Below are 19436 nucleotides of genomic sequence, written 5' to 3' on the forward strand. Positions count from 1 at the left end.
ACCTTTTTGACAACATGGGTGGCTTTAGGAAGCACCAAGAATTTTTTTGGGGGGGGGTCCCTCATCTCTCCCAGCTGGATTTCTCTCTGAGCAAAAGGAATTGGGGGGGGGGAGCCTCTGCCTGCCATTTTGTGGGCACAGGCAGAGAAGGGTCCTCCCCATATTCTGGGTGTGGAATGGGTTTTTCAGAGTGGGGTGGGGGCCTGGCGTCCTGGGCTTGGCACCGCCAGGCCTCACCCTAGACCCCCAACGAAGTCCATGTCTTGACTGCCAGGTGCCCGCGAACGGGGAGCCCCTTGGATTTTCTGGGAGCTGCGAGTGGATTGTTAGCTCTTCCGCGTTTCTCGCAAGAGAGGAACATTGTGGCAAAGGGGGTCTCCCCTTGGACCTGGCATGGGGATGTTTCTAAACTCCTTTCTGGGGCTGCTTCTGGCTTCTCTGCAAGTCAATTCAGGCTCGAATCCACTCCGTTGCAAGCCCATCCTCAGTGGGCGGCCACCATGCCCCCAAATGCTGCCCCTCTTCTCCCTCGGACATTCTCTTCCTTCAGGAGGTCCTTGTGCTCGAGGGACAGCTGAGGGCCTTGTCTGGGTTGCCAGTGCTCAAGCGACGAGGCCACAGCTGTTCCTGTCAAAGCACAGAGCCACAGCCCCCTACATTTGTGGCAACTGCATTGACCTCCCTCAGTGCCCAGGCAGAAAAGGGGCTTGGGTTTTCTCCAACCCCACCAGAGAGCCTCTCCTTTGCTGTAAGCACCTCCCAATTTCTTCCCAGGACTTCTTGAGTCTTTGGAAGAGCAGGACGGCCTAGTGGCTGGAGCCTTGAGGGAAGGGGCTTCCCTCCAGCACAGCGGCAGGGGGTCACGCTGGATTGCTCCCTTAAATCCTTGGCCCCACAACTGCAGGGGACACAATCCTTTGGGGAGGTGGGAAGCCAGCAGACACAAAGAGCTCAGCTGGGACTGCTCCCCAGAAAGCTCCCACTTTGGAAAGCAGCCGTGGGGTAAGCCTCCGGGAAAGACCTCTCAGAGCCACCCCCTGGGAAGCTGAGAAGAAGCCCTTTGGCTCTCTTTGGAATCAGGAGCGTGACAGGGAAGGGTCTGGGGCGGACCTCTCCTCCCCCCCACCCCTTCCTTAGCAGCTTAAGGCGTTCGTTCCACTCAAGATTTTCCTTCCGCATCCTCCGTTGGGGTCTGGCTCAGTCGTGCTCATCGTCAGTGTCTTCCTGGGAAGCACTGTACAGCTTCTACAGGACAGGGAAAAAGTGGTACAGCGTTCAGAGGCGCCCCTAAGCTGCTCTTTTGCAGCAGTTAAAGTGTTGCTTGCTAAACACTTAAGCAGTTTATTTCCTGGACTCAAATCCAGTTGCATAAAATGTAACCCTAAGGCAGTGGGGGGAGAATAATAAATAATAATAATAATAATAATAATAATAATAATAATAATAATAATAATTTATTGATACCTATCTGGTGGAACCCAGTTCAGGTACTGATTGACTGCGTGCCTTGGTTTTGGAACGGACATCCGGAACTGATTAAGTTTAAGAACCACTGTATTGGCAATGACTAACTGAAACCTAAAGCCATTTTCAGTGTGCCAGCGTGTCAGTAGAGGGCAGCCAAAAACCACGGGAGGGAAAGGAGGAGGAAAGCAGGGGTGTGTTGGGACAGCAGAGCAGAGAGAGAGACTCACCTGCAGCGGCCTGTGTTGGGGCATCACATGCCCTGCCAGGAGACCCATCTCGCTGAACTCCACCCGGGTGTGCTCCACGGTAGATTCATGGGGCATCTGGAGGGGCAAAAATTGTCACACAACTGTCAGGGTTGGGGGTGGGCATCGGGAGGCAGACCCAGCCTCCCAGAGGAGAAAAAAGCGAAGCTGGCCAAAAGCTGCAAGCCTGTGCAGGAAGGCTAGATGGTTGCCCCTCTCGTCCCGTCCCCCTGCCAGCTTAGAAGACTGGTCTCTTCCATAGAAAAAGCCTGTGATGTAAGAACACTGGAGGAGCCCTGATGGAGCAGGCTGAAAGGGCCCCATCTATTATGGGATCCTGTTCTCACGTGGCCAACCAGATGCCCCAGTGGGAATCCCTCTCCCCGACCGCCATGTGGTTTCCACGGGCATTCAGAAGCATTGTTGGCCCCAACTGTGAAGGCAGAATACAGTGGTACCTCAGGTTACATATGCTTCAGGTTACCGTATTTTTCGCTTAATAAGACACACTTTAAACCCTGCTAAAAAGGAAGGGGAAATGCGTGTGCATCTTATGGAGCGAATGCAGGCTGCGCAGCTAGAACAGCAAGAGGGAGCGCGATGCAGTGCTCCCTCTAGCTATTCTGGCTTCTGGGATAGCCCACGAAGCCTCCGCAGGGCAGTGGGATTAAGGCTTCCCGCTGCCCTGCAGAGGCTTCGAGCAGCTATCCCTGGCTTTCGCGGGCAGCTCTGTCCCTTCTCCCACCTCCCGTAAAAGCTAGGGATAGCTGCGCTCCCTTTAAAGAGCGAATGGCACGTGACTGTCCCTTCCCCCACGTCCCGCAAAAGCCAGGGATAGCCATGCTCCCTTTAAGGAGCCGTGCGGAGCGTGTGTGCAGCTCTTGGGGCCTTTTCCCCGAGGAGGGAGAAGGGCAGCCCATCAGAGCCTGGGATACATACAGGCTCTGCTCAGAACTCCCTTTAAATAATATTTTTTGCTTGCATTCCCCCTCTAAAAGCTAGGTGCGTCTTATGGAGCGAAAAATACGGTACATACGCTTCAGGTTGCAGACTCCGCTAACCCAGAAATAGTACCTCGGGTTAAGAACTTTGCTTCAGGATGAGAACAGAAATCGCATGGTGGCACAGCGGCAGCGGGAGGCCCTATTAGCTAAAGTAGTTCTTCAGGTTCAGAACAGTTTCAGGTTAAGAACGGACCTCCGGAACGAATTAAGTACTTAACCCGAGGTACCACTGTACAGCCAGCAGGGCTGGCAGCCATCGATAGCCCTCTGCTCCCTGAATTTGTGTAATCCTCAGCCCTTTCTCTGGGCCAAGAGGCAGGTCCACACACACACACACCCATCTCCTGCCCCAGGATGCCCTACCCACATACCAGGGTGGGTGGTGCCCGGAAAAGGTAGCTGAAAGGGTAATAGAGGAAGTTGATGAAGGAGGCAGCATAAAGGTCTGCGTAGCGCATCAGCTGGTTGGCGAAGAGGGTCTGGCGGGACCCACAGCGGAAGAGGCTCCCCATCTTCCCGTAGCACATGTCCATCTCGTGGGTGACTTTCTGGAAGAGAAGAAGAGTCCCTGCTCAGTCAGGTGGCAAGGGTAGAAGCGCAGAAACCTAGGCTTGGGAGGTGGGGTCCTGGCAACCAGGTACCCCTTTTTGGTTTTATGTCCTTTGTCAAGGGAGAGGAGACACACGCACTCCCATCTCTCTGTGGTGGTAACACAAATGCTTTGTGCGAGATGCGGCCACAATTTCCAAGTCTACTATCTGTATATTGAGGAGGAGTTTGGGGTTTGGATTTGATATCCTACTTTATCACTACCCGAAGGAGTCTCAAAGTGGCTAACATTCTCATTTTTCTTCCTCCCCCACAACAAACACTCTGTGAGGTGAGTGGGGCTGAGAGACTTCAGAGAAGAGTGACTAGCCCAAGGCATAGCTGTCAACTTACAGATTTGAAAATAAGGGACTAGCAGCCTCAAAAATAAGGGATCAGCAGCCAAAATAAGGGATTTTGGTCAACCAGCAGCCAAACGAAGCCTCAAGCAGTGGTTCCCACAGCGCAGCAACTCAGCAAAGGGGATGCAGCAAGGAAAACCACCAGTCCCCAGGCAACGCGGCCGATTTGATCAGCACAAGGCATGCAAGCTCCACCCCCCCAGTCGTTCTTAGACTCCTTATTGGGTGAGCAATGCAGCCAATCAACACAGTTGGAGCCTCCCTCCTCCCTGGCCGGCAGGAAGGGAGGGAAAGGAGCTGCTTCCTTTGAAACCTGGGAAATTTAAGGGACATCAACAATAAGGGACAGCAGCAGGACACGGCGCTGGGATAAGGGACAGTTGACAGCTATGGCCCAAGGTCACCCAGCAGCTGCATGTGGAGGAGGAGGGAAGCGAACCCAGTTCACCAGATTACAAGACCACCGCTCTTAACCACTACACCACACTGGCTCTCAGGACTTTTGCAAATGAAAGCCTAAGTGAATATTAGAATTGTAGAGTTGCAAGGGACGCCAAAAGTCATCTGGTTCCTGAAATGCAGGAATCCCTGACCGATGGCCGTCCAAAACCTCCAATGAAGGAGATTCCACCACCTTCCAAGGTCATCCGTTCCACTGGCAAACAGCTCTTGCCATCAAAAAGTTCTTCCTAACGTTGAGTCAGAATCGCCTTTCATGCAATTTGAATCCATCAGTTCGGGTCCTCCCCTCTGAAACAATACAAATCAAGCTCGCTCTGTCTTCCAGGTATTTGTCACCTCTCCGTCTTCACCAGGCTAATCATCCCCAACTCCCTCAACTGGGAAGCGTCCCTGAAGAAGTGAGCAGATCCTGTAAGCAAGTAAGCTCGCTGATGGTGGCAGCTTCTTGGCAAATGACCAGTCATGCTGGCCTTGTTCCACGTGTGAGGTAGCTTTTTCTAGTTTGCAAGTTTTACCATATTATTATTAGTATTATTATTGAAATTTGTATACCACCCTATACAGTGGTACCTCAGGTTACATACACTCAGGTTACATACGTTTCAGGTTACAGACTCAGCTAACCCAGAAATAGTGCTTCAGGTTAAGAACTTTGCTTCAGGATGAGAACAGAAATCATGCTCTGGCGGTGTGGCGGCAGCAGGAGGCCCCATTAGCTAAAGTGGTGCTTCAGGTTAAGAACAGTTTCAGGTTAAGTACGGGCCTCCGGAATGAATTAAGTACTTAAGCTGGGATCTCAGTCTTAACAGCAGTCCAAGTGACCTGTGGCCGCTCCAACTAATATTTTAAGTTTTTGCGTTGAACCCTTAATTGTGTCTTCTTCCTCATTTTCTTCCATGACTTTCACAACAGGAAAACATTTAATGCTCCCCCAACCCAGCCAACAATGTCCAGGTGCCAGGGGTATTTTAAGTACAATGGTACCTTGGTTTCTGAACAGCTTAGGTGACGAACAATTCAGCTCCCGAATGCCGCAAACCCGGAGTAAGTGTTCTGGTTTACGGATGTTTTTTGGAAGCTGAACGTCCATTTCAGCTGTCGGCATGGTTTCCGGGGCCTTGGTTTTCAAACGTTTTCGAAGTCAAATGGACTTCCAGAAAGGATTGAGTTCAAGAACCAATATGCAGGACTCCCTAACAGTGAGTTCCCAACTTGAGTTGTAGCAGCCACTGGGATCATAGGATGACCAAGGGGGCGGGTGGGGGGCGCTGGAGGTATAAATGACTATCCTATTTCAAAAAGCTGGTATCACTTGATCAAGTGAATCACTTTTGTTGACTTCCTTAAACAAAAACTGTTCTAATTGGGTTTTGAACAAATGTGCAATTCATCCTTACTGTTCTGAATTGTATTGTGTTATTATCTTCCATAATAGGGTGTGCAAAATGCCGAATAATATGGAACCAAGAAGACTTTGGCCCAAAAACTTTTAGGAACTACTTCTCTATAACAGAACACTTGGAGAGAGAGAAAAAACCCAGGATTGGTTAACTTTTAACACAGGAAACAGAGAGAGGCGTAATTAAAGTTGGAGTAACCCCCTCAGGATGTTGCAAAACCAGCTGCGGTCAGCTGGATTGCATCGCTCAAGGGCCTGAGAAAAAAACAAATTTTCCTCTGTGGCAAGCTTATGTCGCAATGTTCTGAATCTGGCGCTTCTAGCCCCTGTTTCCTGACTGCCTGAATAATCTGTGCTGCGTGAGCAGACCTCTCTGTGGCCTCCTAAAACCAGGGCGGGGGTGGATTACCGTTTTTGGGCCTGTGGGGGGAAGAGCATGGGGAAAAGTGGACATGGGGAGAGCTACAGCTCTCGAGGGTGCCTTCCAAAAGGCTGGCCCACCAGATATTCTGCACTACTTTTAATCTTTTTTAAAAAAATACTCCATTCTTTCATTTGATTTTCAAATCGAGCTAAAAACAAACTTGGTGGGCTCTGAGGGAACCGCTTTTGGTATCACAATGCAGAGCCTCTAGGTAAAATAAAAATAAAAATTTATGTAATAAAAAAATTAAGGTCTTATATATATAATAAAGGTAAAGGGACCCCTGACCGTTAAGTCCAGCCACGGACGACTCTGGGGTTGCAGCACTCATCTCGCTTTAATGGCTTCTGGGTCATGTGGCCAGCATGACTAAGCCGCTTCTGGTGAACCAGAGCAGCGCACGGAAACGCCGTTTACCTTCCTGCCAGAGCGGTACCTATTTATCTACTTGAACTTTGACATGCTGTCGAACTGCTAGGTGGGCAGGAGCAGGGACCGAGCAACGGGAGCTCACCCCGTCAAGGGGATTCGAACTGCCAACCTTCTGATCGGCAAGTCCTAGGCTCTGTGGTTTAACCCACAGCGCCACCCACGTCCCATTATACGGGCTCTAGATAACCCCATAAGGGAATCAGAGGTGTTTCTCTTATAACAGGTGTCACCCCCACCTCTGCCTTGCCCACGGACTTTCTCCCCACTGCTGGACCTGCCCATCATCTAGTTTACCAACCGATAAAGAGGAGCTTTTGTGCAACGTGCTGCTTGGCTTAAATAAGTTCCTGCCCTCATGCGGGTTTGGGGATTTTGCCTCAGACCAGCAAGACGACCTTTGCTTTGTGGGAGAAAACAGGCTCTGTCTTCTTCATGCAGCACATTGTTAAACTATGGAACTCACTCCTGCAGGAGGCAGTGACGGCTTTAAAAAAGAACTGGATAAATTCATGGAGGAGAAGGCTATTCTCTGTCTCCACAGCCAGAGTCATAAATGCTTCTGAACACCAGCTGCTGGAAACCACAGGTGGAGGGTGAGGGCTCTTGCGCTCAAATCCTGCTTGCAGATTTCCCCATTGGGGCTTCTGGTTGTCACCTGCGGCCTGTCATAGCCCCCCAGGTAGGAACCAAGAGGACAACGCTGCTGGGCATCTGGACCATAAGACAGCAGAGCCTTAAAGAAGGCTCCATTCTTTAGCCAGCTCTGCTGCCTACTAAGGTAAAGGGGTAAAGGGGACCCCTGACCATTAGATCCAGTAGTGGCCGACTCTGGGGTTGCGGCGCTCATCTCGCTTTATTGGCCGAGGGAGCCGGCGTACAGCTTCCGGGTCATGTGGCCAGCATGACTAAGCCGCTTCTGGCAAACCAGAGTAGCACATGTAAACGCCATTTACCTTCCCGCCGGAGCGGTACCTATTTATCTACTTGCACTTTGACGTGCTTTCGAACTGCTAGGTTGGCAGGAGCAGGGACCGAGCAACGGGAGCTCACCCCGTCACGGGGATTCAAACCGCCGACCTTCTGATCAGCAAGTCCTAGGCCCTGTGGTTTAACCCACAGCGCCACCCGCTTCCCTTGCTGCCTACTAAGCAAGCCCTAGATGGATTTATGTCTGAGTGAGGCTGAGCTCTGGCCCCTGAAGCCTTGGCTAGCAACCCAAAGGCTTGAGTGATGGGCTCAGGAAGGCCATAGGCCAAGATGCTGCTTGGGAACTGGGGGGGGGGTACCTGAATCCGCTTCTTGATGGAGCTGATGTCCGGCCGTTCGTTGCTCCCACTGTCCAGGTGCCTGCGGGGGGAAAAAGGACACCTGTGCTCAAAATCCCACCTGAATCCCTTCTGAATCTCTTCTGGAGGTCACACTGCCTGCCTAAAGATTTGCTGGGAGCCCAGTTCCACCCGGCACTTCCTTGCCCCTGAACTGTACAAGCTGGAGATTATAGCTGGAGATTAACAGCTGTTTTGAAGTTGGTGCCTGAATTTGGATGCTGATTTTCCTATTCCCTCTCTGTTGTTTTTCCCTTGTTTGTCATAGGACCTTTTTTTAAATTGTAAGCCTGCAAGTGTGGACTGTCTTGTTTTTACTGTGTGTGTGTGGTTTGGGAGCTGCACGGTCAGGGGAAAAACAATGCTGTCCAGGGTTGTAAAGACTGCGGAGAGAATAATTGGGTGCACTCTTCCCACCTTGGATCAAATCTATGCTTCCAGGTGTCATAAGAAAGCTGCAGAGATAGCGCAGGATAGTGCGCACCCCAGAAATGAACTCTTTCAGCTTCTGCCTTCTGGAAGAAGGTCCAGGGTTATAAAGACTAGGACTAGCCGCCTGAGAAACAGTTTCTGGGGTTGTGGCGCTCATCTCGCTTTATTGGCCGAGGGAGCCGGCACACAGCTTCCGGGTCATGTGGCCAGCATGACTACGCCGCTTCTGGCAAACCAGAGCAGCGCACGGAAACGCCCTTTACCTTCCCGCCAGAGTGGTATCTATTTATCTACTTGCACTTTGACATGCTTTTGAACTGCTAGGTTGGCAGGAGCAGGGACCGATCAACGGGAGCTCACCCCGTCATGGGGATTTGAACTGCCAACCTTCTGATTGGCAAACCCTAGACTCTGTGGTTTAACCCACAGCGCCACCCGTGTCCCTGAAGGACAACATACAGATGCTCTAAATACATAAACAAAGAGGATCTGATTGCCATCTTTAAGCATCTTCAGGGCTGTCCCATGGAAGATGGAGTCAGCTTGTTTTCTGCTGTCCCAGAGGGTAAGTCCTGAATCAATGGATTCAAATGACAAGGAAGGAGATTACAACTAATTATCAGGAAGAATTTTCTGAGGGTGGGAGCTGTTTGTCCATAGAATGGACTCCTTTGGAAGGTAGTGGACTCTCCTTCGCTGGAAGTTTTTAAGCAGAGGCTGCATGGCCTTCGGTCAGGGCTTCTTTAACTGTGGTTCCTGCATTAAAGGGGGATGAATTTGATAACCCTTCGGTGGTCCCAACCAACTCTATAATTCTGTGATTCTATAATTGCCATAAACAGGGCAGGGGGCACCGCAAGACACTTCCAGTCCAGTTCCAGCCATGGCAACGCCTCCAACAGAGGCAGCTCTCCCTGGCAACGACTCCACATTCAGAAACTTTGTCCGTCTTTCTAAAAACAAAGTTTCTCTTCTAGTAATACGAAACATGGGCTCCTTGCAAATTTCTCATTTTCACACAACAGGCAGGACCCAGGCAAAGTCTAATGGGCAGGAATCCCGACTTACTGGTACAGCTCAGCCAAGAAGATGTCCAGGCTCCTCAGCTCTTCAAAAAGTTCTGTGGAGGGGGAAAAGGACATTCTTAAGTGTGGCTTCTGAAAAGGAGGTGCAGAAGACCTGCCAGCACAACCTCTTAGGACTGGGGGTGAGCTGGGTCTTTAGATTCTTGTATCTGCAAGTAGCAAAACTCTCTGATACACATCTAGGAAATAAGACCTGGTTTGGGGCACCAGTAAAAGGATCGGAGCCAAGATCTGGAGGTAGGGTGGGCTGGGACATCCCCTTATCCACGGGAGGGCAGAGAACATAAGAAGAGACTGCTGGATCAGGCCAATAGCCCATCTAATCCAGCACCCTCATCTCACAGTGGCCAAGCAGATGAAGACCACCAGCAGGATTCTCCCCTCCTGTGGTTTCCAGCAACTGGAATTCAGAAACATTGCTGCCTCTGACTGTGGTTGCTTGACCAGTAAGACTCTGGGAGGAAGTGCCAATAATAATCCTGTCCACCCCTTGGCCCAGGTCGTTTTATTCACAAAAGAACTTTTTACACAGTGTTCGTAAGAACCAATCAGATTTCCTCTGAGCATTTCAAAAAATCCCACGTGGGACAAAGTCAGATCAGAAGAAATCCTTTTAACTACAAAAGACTACTTTGAGCATGCATACATATCTGAGAGTACTGTAAATAAAGGAGGAATGCTTTTAGCAAAACCCCAGAGGTCAGAAACAAGCAGGAAAGGAAGGAAGGATGGCAAGGAAAGAGTATTCACCATCTCCTTATGAACTCTCTTCCTGGCCCTTAAGATCTGCCAAAAGATTAACAAACTACATCAAAGCTACCTTCTATTCTTTATGACCCAGGATGCCTGCTGGAGCAACTGTCCTGTGTATTTAGAATGCTTATATGTGCCTGTCAGGTGTAGAGAAAGCAAATGGCAGAGGTGCAGAGGCTTGTGGGATTTGATCAGAAATTATTGTCAATGAATCAAGCCAGGTCAAAGCAATACTTTCATCGCTGACACAATGGTGTGTTCCATTTTCCATAATTCCTCATAGCAATCCCACCTGACCCCCACAGACTGTGGAGGCAGAGCATCCGGTCTAGGAGCCATCAACAGCCCTATCTTCCTCCATGAATTTGTCTGATCCTCTTTGAAAGCCATTTAAGTTGCTAGCCAGCATTGACTCATGTGGCAAGGAGTTCCGGAGATTAACAAGGCACTGTGCAAAGAATCTGGCTGGTGGTCTCTCTGGGTCATTGCCAAGGGGTGAGAGGAGCCTGCCTCCACCCACTGAAACCTTCATCCCCCTCCTCCTTCTCCTTACCACTTTTCTCTGTCCAGACTTGCAGCTCCTTGGCCAACTCGGGTACCACCAGGAAGGTCCTCCATCCCTGCCTCTTCTTGGATTTGAGAATGTCCCCAAATATGTGGTCTCCGATGTACAAGATGTCCTTGCCCTTCACTCCCAAAAGGTCACACACCAGGTCTGAAGAGCCTGGAAAGAGAAGAGGTGCGATAGGAATTTTGAGGTCTTAAAGGTAAAGGTAAAGGGACCCCTGACCATTAGGTCCAGTCGTGGCCAACTCTGGGGTTGTGGCGCTCATCTCGCTTTATTGGCAGAGGGAGCCGGCATACAGCTTCCAGGTCATGTGGCCAGCATGACTAAACTGCCTCTGGCGAACCAGAGCAGCGCACGGAAACGCCGTTTACCTTTCCGCTGGAGCGGTACCTATTTATCTACTGCACTTTGACGTGCTTTCGAACTGCTAGGTTGGCAGGATTTGAGCTCTTAGATATATGTTAAATGTTCATAAGTGTACCAACCAAGCACGTACATATATCAGCACAGGAAGACCGACCTGAAACCATTTTGATTCCCAAACTGACCAAATGTTTTCCCTGCAAGGAGGGAGGTGGGTCAGGGAGCCTTCCCATTGTCTCAGGAATTGAGTAATCAGCATTTTAATGGGTGACAGACAGACAGGAAAGGCAATCAGATAACCTGGCAAACAGGAAAAACAACATTCAAATTTCTGTTGTAGACCACCTTTTCTGTGATGGAGGTATGTGGGGGGTGGTCTTGGGTTACACCCCTTCTGTGATGTATGTATGATGTTTCTGGGGGTGGTCTTGATCTACAGGGTGGCAATTTCAAAAGTCTTTATAAGGCCTTGCGTGCCATTTTTCTGGGTTCCTCCTCTCTCCTGCGGGTGAGGGGAGCACCCTGTTGCAACAGATCAATAAAGATCAGGCTTACTAGCTACTTTGCTTCTCAATATTCTCTGGTTGGCCTCTGTTGTTTTCTCCTACCAATAGGGAACCTACGTAAGGACTCTATATGGGCTCTTGGATAAGGGAGAAAGGGCAGATTTTGTTAACAACAGAGGCAACAGATTCCAGACCTGATGGATTCAGGCCACTCCTTGTGGCTCAGTTTCCCTTCTGCAGCAACTGACGTCTGGCTAATATTGGGAGTTCTCCATTATAGAAGCTCCATAATAGAAATATGGGATAGGTACAAAAATATATTGGAACCCAAAGTTCCACACTGGTTGTCACCACTAGAGGTAGTGAGTGTAAAGAAAATCAATATGAGAGGAAATTGGATAACTTATGGAGAGTTAGTAATTAAAGAGGGGGGGAAATGGAAAATGAAGCCAAATGAACAAGTTAAAGAGCATGTCTATGATTGGTTACATTATCTTCAGGTAAATGAAAGGTTCAAAAAGGACCTTAAAGAGAGGGGATATATAGAGAAAGAATCGAAATTTCAAATAGAGATAATTGACAATGATGTTAAGACAATGTCAAAAATGTACAAAATACTTTTGGAATGGCAAACAAAAGATGAGGAGATAAAGTCGGTTATGATACATTGGGCCAGAGATTTTGGATATAATATACAATTGGCTGATTGGGAAAAAGTATGGAATGAAAATATGAAATTTACTGCATGTACGGCATTAAAGGAGAACATTATGAAAATGGTATACAGATGGTATATTACACCAGTAAAGTTAGCAAAAATGTACAAAACATGTAATAAGTGCTGGAAATGTAAAGAAAAAGAAGGATCATTTTTTCATATGTGGTGGGATTGTAAGAAGGTAAAGGGTTTCTGGGAAATGATATATAATGAGTTGAAAAAGATGCTTAAATACACGTTTGTAAAAAAACCAGAAGCCTTTTTGTTAGGAATAACTGGAAGAGAGATAAATAGAAGTGATTATAAACTTTTTCAGTACGCCGTAACAGCGGCAAGAATATTAATGGCCCAAAAATGGAAACAAGAGGAACTACCGACCTTGAATGAGTGGAGAATGAAACTTACGGACTATGCAGAACTCGATAAAATGACTGGAAAAATCAGATACCAGAAAGATCACAAATTCATCGAGGACTGGGGAAAGTTCACGGATTATCTGAAAACTATATGTGATGAACAGACAACGCTAGTGGGTTTTAAGGAGGCTTTGTGATAGTACAAGGTATATTGTAAAAAAGAAACAGAGATGGAAGGTTAATATTAAATTGGCAATATCATATAGAAAATGCGTGAAGATAAGAAAAATGGATGATTGAGGGAGGTGCTGGTGGAAGTTCAAAAAGTAGCAAATTTGTAAACATGGTTGTATGGATTTATTTGTAAAGGAAAAATTCAATAAAAACTTATATATATATATAAAAAATAATAATATTGGGGCTTCTTTTAAAGGCCAGGCAGTTTTCCCAACATGGCCTATAGCTTTGGTGCAGGCTTTACCTCCCGAGTAGACAGCGCAGTGTTGAAGGGGTCCTGTGTAGGTACCGATCCGCAGCTTCCCTGTGTCCTGAGAAAAAAAGACAGGGAGTTATATCAGGCAGGGGAGGAACAAGGTAAGCTGGAAGGCAGGGTGACTGGCTTTCCAGCTGCTCAGCATGGAATCACATAATTGTAGAGTTGAGAAGGGGACCTCAGCGGTCATCTAGTCCAACCCCCTTCAATGAAGGAACCCAAGCTAAAGGAATTGCCTTTGTCCATGTGTTCTGCTCTAGAAAATTCTCTAAGAGGGGCTTTCCCAGCCAGACTCAGAGATCCTGGCCCATCCCAGCAGGCAGGACTTCTGTTCAGGTCAGGGCCCTCCAGTGGCCATCTAGTCCAACCCCCTGCAATGCCTCTACCCCCATCCAGCCTCCCAACTGGCACCAAAAGGGCACTTACCGTGTTGACTTGCCGAAGGACAGTGCCCTCCGCGAAGAACAGAGGCTTGCGAGTGTCCACCACAATCAGGTCAAAGTAGGAGCGCCAAGGCCGGCTCTGGGGTGCTTCCTGCCAGGGGACAGGAAAAATCAGGGCAGCTTAGAGCTGGGTAGGAGGGGGTCTTTGTTGGGAAGAGGCTGACCTCTGAGTCTGGAAGCTTATTGGTTTATTTATTACGTTTGTATTCCAGGGTAGCTGTCTACCAGCTCCATCTGGTACGCAGGCTGAGACCCTACCTGCCCGCAGACTGTCTTGCCAGAGTGGTGCATGCTCTGGTTATCTCCCGCTTGGACTACTGCAATGCACTCTACGTGGGGCTACCTTTGAAGGTGACTCAGAAACTGCAATTAATCCAGAATGTGGCAGCTAGACTGGTGACTAGGAGTGGCCGCCAAGACAATATAACACTGGTCTTCATTGGCTCCTAGTATGTTTCCAAGCACAATTCAAAGTGTTGGTGCTGACCTTTAAAGCCCTAAACGGCCTCGGTCCTGTATACCTAAAGGAGCATCTCCACCCCCATCATTTCGCCTGGACACTGAGGTCCAGCACCAAGGGCCTTCTGGTGGTTCCCTCGCTGCAAGAAGTGAGGTTACAGGGAACCAGGCAGAGGGCCTTCTCGGTAGTGGCGCCTGCCCTGTGGAACACCCTCCCACCAGATGTCAAGGTGATAAACAACTATTTTACTTTTAAAAGACACCTGAAGGCGGCCCTGTTTAGGGAAGTTTTTAATGTCTGACACTGTATTGTTTTTGATATTTGGTTGGAAACCGCTCAGAGTGGCTGGGGAATAAATAATAAATTATTATAATTATAATTATTATTCCACCTTTCCTCTGAAAGGTGGCGTGCGGGGGTTCTCCTCCCCATTTTGTCCTCAAAACAACCCTGTGAGGTAGGTCATGCTGAGATGGAATATCACACCCAGTGACAGATTCATTCAAGGCCAAACAGGGGACTCAAACCCTGGTGTCTCCCAGGTCCTGGTCCAACACTCTAACCCAGAATTGGCCCATCTGTGAGGCGGCACCCCACCAAGGGGAATCTCCCCCATTCCTGTCACCCAGCAGGAGACAAGAAGCTCTCCTCACATGAGGCCCACTCATGGAGTTTTCCAACTGGTCCTTGATGTAGGGGTGCAAATATCCAGAGTGTGGGGGTCAGGTGGGATTGCTATGAGGAAATATGGAGCAAGCCATTGTGTCCGCGATGAAAGCGTTGCATTGACTGGGTTTGATTCATTGACAATAATTTCTGATCGAATCCCACAAGCCTCTGCACCTCTGCCATTTGCTTTCTCTACGCCTGACAGGCAAATATATGGATCCTGTATATCTGAAGGAGCGTCTCCACCCCCATCGTTCAGCCCGGACACTGAGATCCAGCGCCGAGGGCCTTCTGTGGTTCCCTCATTGCAAGAAGTGAGGTTACAGGGAACCAGGCAGAGGGCCTTCTCGGTAGTGGCGCCTGCCCTTCAGATGTGAAGGAAATAAGCAGCTATCCTATCTTTAAAAGACATCTGAAGGCAGCTCTGTTTAGGGAAGTTTTTAATATTTAATGCTGTACTGTTTTTAACATTTGATTGGGAGCCGCCCAGAGTGGCTGGGGAAACTCAGCCAGATGGGTAGGGTATAAATAATAAATTATTATTATTATTATTATTATTATTATTATTATTATTATTATTATTATTATTATTCTAAATACACAAGCCAGTTGTTCATCAGGCATCCTAGGTCATAAAGATAGTAGGTAGTTTCTTTGATGTACCTTTCTTTAGTTTTGTTAATCTAAGGGCCAGGAAGAGGGTTCACAAGGAGATGTTAAATACTGACATCCTTCCTCTCCCGTTTACTGCTGTTTATGACCTCCGGGATTTCCTAAAAGCATTCCTCCTTGATTCCTATTTTATTTACTCCGAACTATGTATGCATGCTCAAGTAGGAAATAGTTTCTTTGTAGTTTTAACTTTAACTTTGTCCCCACGTGGGTTTAAGTAGGAAATAGTTTCTTTGTAGTTTTAACTTTAACTTTGTCCCCACGTGGGTTGTTTTTTTAAAAATGTTCAGAGGAAATCTGATTGGTTCTTACGAACACTGTGTAAAAAGTTCTTTTGTGAATAAAACGACCTGGGCCAAGAGGTGGACAGGATTATTATTGGCACCCCTCCCAGAGTCTTGCTGGTCAATCCTCGTGTGTATATTATTAATCAGAGTCCAATCTTTCCTTGCTTTGGGAATGCTATACTTGCTTTGGGAATGCAAGAGAAAGAGCGAGAGCTAGCAATCGGGGGAAAAGCGGCGACTCACCACATCGTCTTCTCCAAAGTCAAACAGGTACGTCATGATCGCCTGCAAAAGGGCAGACCCACGTGTCACTGGAGCTTCCTTCAGGAACCTGAACCCAAGACAGGCTCACCTTCCTTGTTTCCAAAGGAGCCACCCTGGCTGCCATCACTTCTCTGACCCTGTGGCTCCCCCTCCTGACCCCTGCCAGCCAACAACGTCCCCCTGCCTGCTATGGCATTGTGTGGGGCAGTGGCACTCGGCGGATAGCTCAGTGGGGAAGACCCACAGAAGTGGGGGGCCGAGCGTTGCACGCGTCTGGCAGCCGACCACGTCTTCTCCCCATAGGTGGAGCCAGACACCAAGTGGGGAGAACGGAGGTGCACCCATCCACTCTCGGTGAGCCGTGGGGTGGGGTGGGGCTTGCTTACATCTGTGTAGTTGTAGTCGCTGTTGGTGGCCAAAAAGACCTTCCCGTGGTCCTTCATGCGGCTGAGCAGGAGAGGCACCCGTGGCTGTGGAAGAAAGGCAGGAGGAAATGGAGAAGGCAGGCGTCAAGACCTCAGAGGGGAACAGACCAATTGGCTCGTAAAACCTTTTATATGACAGACTGCTCTGCCTCCTTTCTTTTAGCAAATGTTTTGTGCCACTGGGGAAGTGGTAATTCTGTACTGATTTGTTTTGTTTTGGATGTTGTAAAGGTAAAGGGACCCCTGAACATTAGGTCCAGTCGCGAACGACTCTGGGGTTGCAGCGCTCATCTCGCTTTATTGGCCGAGGGAGCCAGTTTACAGCTTCCAGGTCATGTGGCCAGCATGACTAAGCCGCTTCTGGTGAACCAGAGCAGCGCACGGAAACGCCGTTTACCTTCCCGCCAGAGTGGTACCTATTTATCTACTTGCACTTTGACGTGCTTTCGAACTGCTAGGTTGGCAGGAGCAGGGACCAAGCAACGAGAGCTCACCCCGTCATGGGGATTCGAACTGCTGACCTTCCGATCGGCAAGTTCTAGGCTTTGTGGTTTAACCCACAGCGCCACCCACGTCCCTTTTTTTGAATGTTGTATGTGACGCCAATAAAAGGTTTTACGAACTGACCAAGTCATGGAGGAAAGGGCTATTGATGGCTACTAGCCACAACAGCTATGTTCTGCCTCCACAATCAGAGGCGGTAAATGTTTCTGGGTACCAGTTCCTGGAAACCACAGGAGGGGAGAGGGCCTGCTTGTGGGCTTCTCATTTGGGGCATCTGGGTTGCCATGGTGAGAGCAGGAGGCTGGACAAGTTGAGCCATTGGCCGGGTCCAGCGGGCCTGTCCTTATGTTCTTAATGCAGTGGTACCTTGGTTCTCAAACTTAATCCATTCCAGGAGTCCGTTCGACTCCCAAAACTGTTCAAAAACCAAGGAGCAGCTTCCGATTGGCTGCAGGAGCTTCCTGCTCTCAGGCAGAAGCCACATCTGACATTCAGCTTCCGAAAAACGTTCGCAAACCGGAACACTTACTTCCAGATTTGTGGCATTCAGGAGCCAATTTGTTCGGGGACTTTATGGTGAGAAGTAGGTAATAAACTGAATAATTAAAATACAGTGGTACCTTGGGTTAAGAACTTAATTCGTTCTGTAGGTCTGTTCTTATCCTGAAACTGTTCTTAACCTGAAGCACCACTTTAGCTAATGGGGCCTCCTGCTGCCGCTGCACGATTTCTGTTCTCGTCCTGAAGCAAAGTTCTTAACCTGAGGTAATATTTCTGGGTTAGCGGAGTCTGTAACCTGAAGCGTATGTAACCTAAAACGTATGTAACCCGAGGTACCACTGTAAAAAAATAGGGTCCTGAGGGAGAAAAACTTTCCTCAATTCACTTTCTCCCTGCCATGCACCATTTTATAAACTTCTGTTCTGCAACCTCCTCCTTGCCCTTTCTCTGGAAGTATTTTTATCATTGCATTTTATTATCATTGTAAATCACATTGGGATTTTCCCCTGTGGGAGTTTATGCAGGCAACCCCCCCATTTACACACGTTCAATATGTGTGTGAACATGTATATGCACATTGTGCTGAACCCCAGAGAACATCCTAAAGGCGTCACTGAAACGTCACTAAAAGGATGGTAAAAACAAAAAAAATTCCTTCCAGTAGCACCTTAAAGACCAACTAAGTTAGTTCTTGGTATGAGCTTTCGTGTGCATGCACACTTCTTCAGATACACAGTTGTGTATCTGAAGAAGTGTGCATGCACATGAAAGCTCATACCAAGAACTAACTTAGTTGGTCTTTAAGGTGCTACTGGAAGGATTTTGTTTTGTTTTTACTATGGCAGACCAACACGGCTACCTATCTGTAACTAAAAGGATGGAACAGTGGCAAAAAGGGGTATTTTTCAGGCTTTCTCAATGGGTTTCAATTCTACAGTGGTGCCTCACAAGACAAAAATAATCCGTTCCGCGAGTCTCTTCGTCTAGCGGTTTTTTGTCTTGCGAAGCAAGCCCATTGACGGCTTAGCGGATTAGCGCTATTAGCGGCTTTTAGCAGCTTTTAGCGGCTTATCGGATAAGCGGATAAGCGGATAAGCGGCTTAGCAGCTTAGAAAAGGGGGGGAGGGGGGAAAACCCGCAGGAACTCGCAAGACATTTTCGTCTTGCGAAGCAAGCCCAAAGGAAATTCGTTTTGCGAAGCACCTCCAAAACGGAAAACTCTTTCGTCTAGCGAGTTTTCCGTCTTGCGAGGCATTCGTCTTGCGGGGCACCACTGTACAGGATTTCACCGATGCCTTCGGTGCCTTGGAATGTAGCCCCGGCGTCAATGGAGCCTGTACATCAGTTCAAGAAACCTAACCTTTGTTCTTTTTTGGGACAATCCTGAGAGCGCCAAGTGATGCCCAAGCAGCTTCACCCACCCAGGCACCTTTGGGTGACCTAAGGATGGATAAGGGAGCTTCAGAGCCCAGCCAGGAAGAATCCAAGCACCTCCTACTTTGGCGTGATCAAAGGGCTTTACGTTCAATGGATTGATGTAATCAATGCACAGCAGGGTGGGTCGGATTACCCCATATTGCAGAGGGGAAGGTTGAGGTTGGGTGGGAGGGGCTTGTCTAAGCTCCACCTCCTTTTAGTGAAGGCAGGGCAGAGACGAGATTCAAATTAGGGACTTCTGGACTTGTCGCTCAGCCCCCTGGTTCCTCTGGGCAAAATGACCTTGGGGAAGGATCTGCGCTCCCCAGATTCTTTGTCAACAGCTGTTGAAGTACGACTGAGCACAGGAAATTTGAAAAATGGAATTGCACGACAGCTGCAGAGCCGGAAGCTGCCTCACACTTCCTGGCCCTCTGGCACCTGCCTCAGCAGGCTTGGTGGAACGGAGGCAAGGTGAGCTCAAGGTGGACAGGCCTGCCTGTCAAGGGCCAAAGGGGCCAGCGCTGGACTCTTTGTGACCTCTGGGGGGGAGAAGGTTGCATGCTGAGCAAGCCAAAGGCAGTAGCAGCCTGCAAATGCTTCCTGGAGCTCCCTTGGTGAAGGGAAGAAGAAGAGATTTGATACCCCGCTTTCTCACTACCCGAAGGAGTCTCAAAGCGGCTAACATTCTCCTTTCCCTTCCTCCCCCACAACAAACACTCTGTGAGGTGAGTGGGGCTGAGAGACTTCAGAGAAGTGTGACTGGCCCAAGGTCACCCAGCAGTTGCATGTGGAGGAGCAGGGAATCGAACC

At 48.7% G+C, this 19436-nt stretch overlaps 1 protein-coding gene and 1 long non-coding RNA gene across 2 annotated transcripts in view; one reads left to right on the forward strand and one right to left on the reverse strand.

Moving 5' to 3' along the window:
- Positions 1–11466, forward strand: part of LOC309376583 — a 181367-nt gene extending 169901 nt beyond the window's left edge. The window contains exon 2 of the long non-coding RNA XR_014171243.1: positions 11271–11466. This is a non-coding gene — a long non-coding RNA (uncharacterized lncRNA). The remainder of the gene's footprint in view (positions 1–11270) is intronic.
- Positions 305–19436, reverse strand: part of NT5DC4 (5'-nucleotidase domain containing 4) — a 43343-nt gene continuing 24211 nt past the window's right edge. Inside the window, exons 9-18 of the mRNA XM_081922980.1 lie at positions 16164–16247; positions 15757–15798; positions 13409–13516; positions 12971–13037; positions 10532–10702; positions 9209–9260; positions 7670–7730; positions 3088–3264; positions 1695–1790; positions 305–1245 (exon numbers count right to left, since the gene is read on the reverse strand). Of these exons, the coding sequence (XP_081779106.1) occupies positions 1198–1245; positions 1695–1790; positions 3088–3264; positions 7670–7730; positions 9209–9260; positions 10532–10702; positions 12971–13037; positions 13409–13516; positions 15757–15798; positions 16164–16247 (906 nt within the window). The 3' untranslated portion in view covers positions 305–1197. The remainder of the gene's footprint in view (positions 1246–1694; positions 1791–3087; positions 3265–7669; positions 7731–9208; positions 9261–10531; positions 10703–12970; positions 13038–13408; positions 13517–15756; positions 15799–16163; positions 16248–19436) is intronic.

This window comes from Podarcis melisellensis, assembly GCF_964234715.1.
Source record: "Podarcis melisellensis genome assembly, chromosome: 8".
Classification (NCBI taxonomy): Eukaryota; Metazoa; Chordata; class Lepidosauria; order Squamata; family Lacertidae; genus Podarcis; species Podarcis melisellensis.